This window comes from Podarcis cretensis, assembly GCF_951804945.1.
Source record: "Podarcis cretensis genome assembly, chromosome: 2".
Lineage (NCBI taxonomy): Eukaryota > Metazoa > Chordata > Lepidosauria > Squamata > Lacertidae > Podarcis > Podarcis cretensis.
This window is the reverse complement of record NC_137171.1, coordinates 71,870,714-71,876,713: the sequence shown is the minus strand read 5'-3', so window position 1 is coordinate 71,876,713 and position 6,000 is coordinate 71,870,714. Positions and strand designations below refer to the sequence as shown.

The 6,000-nt window shown below is 44.6% G+C and overlaps 1 protein-coding gene across 1 annotated transcript in view; it reads right to left on the bottom strand.

The window, feature by feature from the left end:
* Positions 1 to 2,643: 2,643 nt before the first annotated feature.
* Positions 2,644 to 6,000, bottom strand: part of LOC307209416 (uncharacterized protein) — a 49,977-nt gene continuing 46,620 nt past the window's right edge. Inside the window, exon 6 of the mRNA XM_079964475.1 lies at positions 2,644 to 3,232. Coding sequence (XP_079820601.1) covers positions 3,147 to 3,232 — 86 coding nt within the window. The 3' untranslated portion in view covers positions 2,644 to 3,146. The remainder of the gene's footprint in view (positions 3,233 to 6,000) is intronic.

Genomic DNA, 6,000 nt, shown 5'->3' with positions numbered 1-6,000 from the left:
GGATCAGTAACCAACCAGTCATGGGTCTCGTTCCAAGCTCCTTTCCTGTTCTCTCCCTCCCCTCCCTTCCCTGAATCTTCTCTGTGCTGTCTGCCATCTGCAGCAATTGCATAAGAGATGCTTCTCCTGGGTGCCACTTGCTTGAGTGGGGCCTTTTATTACAAGGTGAAGAGTAGTGTAATCCCAGATCTCTTTGGGCGTCCTTCATTCCAGGAGTGATGACAGGCCTGTAACTCTGCACTGCATCGCTCAGGCTTGGAACCTGAATTCCTGATACACGTTTTTCTTCACTGGCCTTGAGAAGTGCCATAGCAGGAGGGCAGAGGGAATGTCAGACAGTTAATTGCAAACATCTGGCTCTTTTACACTGTAGTTTTCCTTGGCGTGGAAGCCGCGTTTTAACCAAGGCAGCAGGAAGGTGAAGGTTTGGTGTCTCACAGCTAGTATTTGAAAGCTTTCTTTTCCACTTAGCAGCAAGGAAACAAGAAAAGCACCAGTGGGTTGCTCAAAGAGAAATTGCTGTGACAGTGGCTCATTTCTGTGTGGTTAGGATCCTTCTTGGCTAACGTGAAATAATTAGACAAGTGAAGGGATCACTTTGAAAACTGAAATAAAGTCTGCATTCATAGTTAGTACAACAAGATTTTCAATTTTCTGTTTGAACTGCAGAGGCTGCTTCGTTAGAGCAAGTGGGACACTACCCCGCCATCCTCAATCTGCCCTCAGCCAGTCTCTACTTGCCTGCCTGTCAGCTTCCCTTCCTTAGTCTCAGTTCTACCTTTGTAGAGCTCTATAGGGAAGAGCTTTGAAGAGCTCTATAGGAATTAAAGAACCTTTTATTGAGGGTGAAAGAGGAGAGCGCAAAATATGGTCTGAAGCTCAACATCAAAAAAACAGAGATCATGGCCACTGGTCACCTCCTGGCAAATAGAAGGGGAAGAAATGGAGGCAGTGAGAGATTTTAATTTTTTGGGCTCCATGATCACTGCAGATGGTGACAGCAGTCACGAAATTAAAAGACGCCTGCTTCTTGGGAGAAAAGCAATGACAAACCTAGACAGCATCTTAAAAAGTAGAGACATCACCTTGCCAACAAAGGTCCGTATAGTAAAAGCTATGGTTTTCCCAGTAGTGATGTATGGAAGTGAAAGCTGGCCCATAAAGATCGCTGAAGAATTGATGCTTTTGAATTACCGGTATGGTGCTGGAGGAGACTCTTGAGAGTCCCATGGACTGCAAGAAGATCAAACCTATCCGTTCTGAAGGAAATCAGCCCCGAGTGCTCAATGGAAGGACAGATCGTGAAGCTGAGGCTCCAATACTTTGGCCACCTCATGAGAAGAGAAGACTCCCTGGAAAAGACCCTAATGCTGGGAAAGATGGAGGGCACAAGGAGAAGGGGGCGACAGAGGACGAGATGGTTGGATAGTGTTCTTGAAGCTACCAGCATGAGTTTGACCAAACTGCGGGAGGCAGTGGAAGACCAGAGTGCCTGGCGTGCTCTGGTCCATGGGGTCATGAAGAGTCAGACACGACTAAACAACTAAACACCAACAACATAGGGAAGAGGATGGGGTCAAAACTATAATTCATTGGCTCTGCCTGTCATTGTCTCTGGCTCTACCTACCATTTGCCTCCCTAATTTATGCCCCACCAGTTCAAATGGGCACCAGTGATCACTATGTTTAATAGCACTCCTGTTGAAGCTAGAGGAGGAAAGATGCAAAATTGATTGTAATGAGGTATCTGCTAGGGCAGAGGCCTCTTGGAATACTGTCCTTCACTAGTATGCAAAGAGGTATTAACAGGGATGCTAAACAATGTTGTGTATGCAGTGGAGACTCTAAAGGGTGTTCATGGCTCTTTCTTGGGACATCATGGTCATTCTTCATGGTGGAAAGATGCAAAGAATGCTCTTGGCAACACCTCACACCCAAATACAGATGGATTCAAAGCCACTCAACGTGGGGCTTTAACCTCTTTGAATAGTATTCAGAAAGAGAGAGCACTTGAAAAGTCTGGCTCAGTTAATATATAATCTGGAAGCAGGTATGAACCATACAGTTATTCATAGGAAAAGAATTAGGAGAGATAGCAAGGCAGGCAGAGTAATTCGAAAAGAGAAAGGGGCATCTAGAGAATAGAATTGGCCAGGAAATAGAGCTTTTCTATTCTCATTCCCCTGATCAGGTAGGTAGGCTCCTGAGAAATGTTAGGCCTCAGGGAAAGTAGTGTCCATGGCACCTATTTATTAGCTCCCTTTATCCCAGTAGTAAGGGACGCAGGTGGCGCTGTGGGTTAAAGCCTCAGCGCCTAGGACTTGCCGATCGAAAGGTCGGCGGTTCGAATCCCTGCGGCGGGGTGCGCTCCCGCTGCTCGGTCCCAGCGCCTGCCAACCTAGCAGTTCGAAAGCACCTCCGGGTGCAAGTAGATAAATAGGGACCGCTTACCAGCGGGAAGGTAAACGGCGTTTCCGTGTGCGGCTCTGGCTCGCCAGAGCAGCGATGTCACGCTGGCCACGTGACCCGGAAGTGTCTCCGGACAGCGCTGGCCCCTGGCCTCTTAAGTGAGATGGGCGCACAACCCCAGAGTCTGTCAAGACTGGCCCGTACGGGCAGGGGTACCTTTACCTTTACTATCCCAGTAGTGGATAGCATGGTGGGGCAGCGGCGTTTCCTGACCTTCTGACCACTGAGTCACTTATGCTTACTAAAAAGGGGAGAGGTGGTGGAGTGATCGCACTGCACCATCCTCTTTTATTATTGTTTCTTTTATTAGTTTACAATGTTAATTTATATTACCTTATCGGTATTGTTTTCTCCAATGTCATATGGTGTGGGTTTTGTTTGTTTACTTATTGATATTATGATGGTTTCTATTTTTTCTAATTTAAAAAAATTATTTAACTTATTGTTCCTTGGATATGTTGTGAGCCACTTACAGCAAAATTTTGTGGGAAAGTGCCATATAAATAGATGATGGTCTGTTTCTGAGCTTTCCAGAAGTGTTTGGCTGACTGGGCACTGTTGGGAGAGGGGTAGTGAACTAGAACTTCATAATTAACAGTTTTGCTATGGTCTGATCAAACAAAGCAGTTCTGATTTTTGTATAGAGTACATGTACATTTAAAAAAATTGCCCCTACTTTAATTTGTGAGAGATGCAAGTATTGGAGGCCAATCATAATGCTCCTTCATCCACCTCCTTACTATGCCTGAAAAATTTATCAACTCTGAAAAAAAATAAAAAGTGATAAGTGGTTTATTATTTTTTCTATTGTTGTCAATGGAAAAGACAATTGCTTCAAAGAAGGCTTTGAGGTGACTCTCTCAGATCCAATTCAGGTGTGATGCTGTTTGAAGTCTCTGAGCAAAGGTAACTGCCTATTCAAGTCTCTAAGGCAAGTATTACTATTATTTTTCCTGTGCACAGTCCTGTTCCCAGTGTCAGGTGTGGGGAACCTTTGACCCTCCATATGTTGCTGAACTACAACTCTTGTCAGCCCCAATAATAATAATAATAATAATAATAATAATAATAATAATAAAATTATTTGTACCCCACCATCTGGCTGGGTTACCCAACCACACTGGGTGGCTTCTAGCATATATAAAAACACAGTAAAACATTAAACCTAAAAAAGCTTCCCTATACTGGTCTGCCTTCAGGTGTTTCCTAAATGTTATATAATTACTCATCTCCTTAACATCTGATGGGAGGGCTTTCCACAGGGTGGGTACCACTACCGAGAAGGCCCTCTGCCTGATTTCCTGTAGCTTCACTTCTTGCAGTGTGGGAACCGCCAGAAGGCCCTTCATGCTGGATCTCGGTGTCCAGGCTGAACAATGGGAGTGGAGAAGCTCCTTCAGGTATACATTACTGAGGCCATTTAGGGCTTTAAAGCACCAACACATTGAATTGTGCTCGGAAACATACTGGGAGCCAATGTAGGTCTTTCAAGACCAGTGTTATATGGTCTCGGCGGCTGCTCCCAGTCACCAGTCTAGCCGCTGCTTTCTGGATTACCGGTAATTGTAATTTCTGAGTCACCTTCAAAGGTAGCCCCACATAGAGCACATTGTAGTAGTCCAAGCGGGAGAAAACCAGTGCATGTGACCAGTGGCCACGGATGATGAAAGTTGCAGCAACATCGGGAGCACCAAAGGTTCCCTACACCTTCCCTATGTTGGGATAATCATAGTGATTAACTTTCCCCACCCACCAAATTAACAATGAGTTAAGGACACTTTCCAGTTTAGAAACGATACTGAGGTACTTTCCAAAATGCATTCTTATCTCTCTTTGAACTATATACAGCAGCATCATATCATTTTTGCTAGTACAAATCCCCTCCAGCCTTATTCACATTTCACTTTTTAATTTTACCCCTTTGTTCCTGGGATGCTCCCTAACAAACTTTCCCACTCCCCTGAGGCTTCCTGAGATCACAGCTTGAAGATAGCGATGGGGAGTTTACCAGTTCCCATTAAGGCAATGCTAGATTAACCTCCTTAGTTGCACCCATTCTTTTTATCCAGTCTTATCCTCCTCCCTTCTCCCAATTCTCAGTCAACATCAAATCCATCAGTCCTGTCAAGGAGTAGTTTCGGTGTTAGCTTCACAGCAACATCCTGTAGGTTTCCAATCCCTTCCTGGCAGAGATGGCTGATGGGTCAACATCAAACAGCAGCCAAGACAAACACTGCAGTCAGAAGGACCTGACATGCCTGTTTAGCTGTCCAACCACCTCACGACATCTCCAGGTGATGGGCCAGTTTCAGTGCTAGGATTAAAGTGGATATAGAGTTTGGTAAAATAAGAGAATGTGAAGGGATAATTATGTCTTTGGGGAGTTGGGGAACTTGGCAGCAGCCCAGTACAGGGATTACGGGCTGATAAGGTCTCCTTCATTCTCACTCTCAAGTAATACATGAACCAGAAGTAGGAAAGCCTGTCTTTTCCATAGCAAGATATGGAGGAATGCATGATGATGTGGAAAGGCAAAGGTGGAAGTCAAGAATTCCCAGCACTTCAGTGGTCTGCTTGCAGGAAAATCTCAATAACAATAAGGACTGCTAAGTATCAGCTTTCCACTGGAGAGGCATGTGGAGACAGTCTAGTGATATGCGCTGGAAGCTGAAATACTTTGCATATATCCACCACATATTGTCATGCAGAGATTCCAAAGCATAGCCTCTACAAAAGCAGACATGTTCCATGACCTCTGCGTTCCAGATTGTGAGGGTCCTGGACAGGGCTGGCCCACATATTAGGTGCGGTGAAGCTACCACTTCAGGCAGCAGAAGCCCCTGAGGCAACGCCAATTTCTCGTAAGATCTCACAAGATCTTACTGAAATCACGTGAAACCTTGCAGAGCGCATGATAGCTCACTGGAAATTGGCACCAATACCAGTGCTGTTTCCCTGCCAGTGGTGGAGATGACAGAGTGGGTAATGTTATGGCAGCAGTGGCAGGGCAGGGCAGCACTTTCTTTTTCTGGGACACACAGCCCCTAGTCCTAGACAGCCATATCACATCAATACAGTAGAGAAGGGAAAATCAGCATAAAACACTATCTCACTCTGCTTTTCCAAAAGCTTTGGCAAACAGGTGTGTCTTGACCTGCCAACAAAAGAAATCTGATTGTGTCCAACTTCAGCACAATTCCTTTTAAAATATGCTTTTTCTGGGATTAGCAACATTGTTATGTAGCCAATCAGATAGGACTATGTGAAGATGGTACTACCGTCAAAGAAGCCTAACAACAACAACAACAACAGCATTAACAATAATAATAGAAGAAGAAATGTTACAGATAGGTAGCCGTGTTGGTCTGCCATAGTCAAAACAAAATAAAAAAATTCCTTCCAGTAGCACCTTAAAGACCAACTAAGTTAGTATCTGAAGAAGTGTGCATGCACACGAAAGCTCATACCAAGAACTAACTTAGTTGGTCTTTAAGGTGCTACTGGAAGGATTTTTTTTATTTTGTTTAGAAG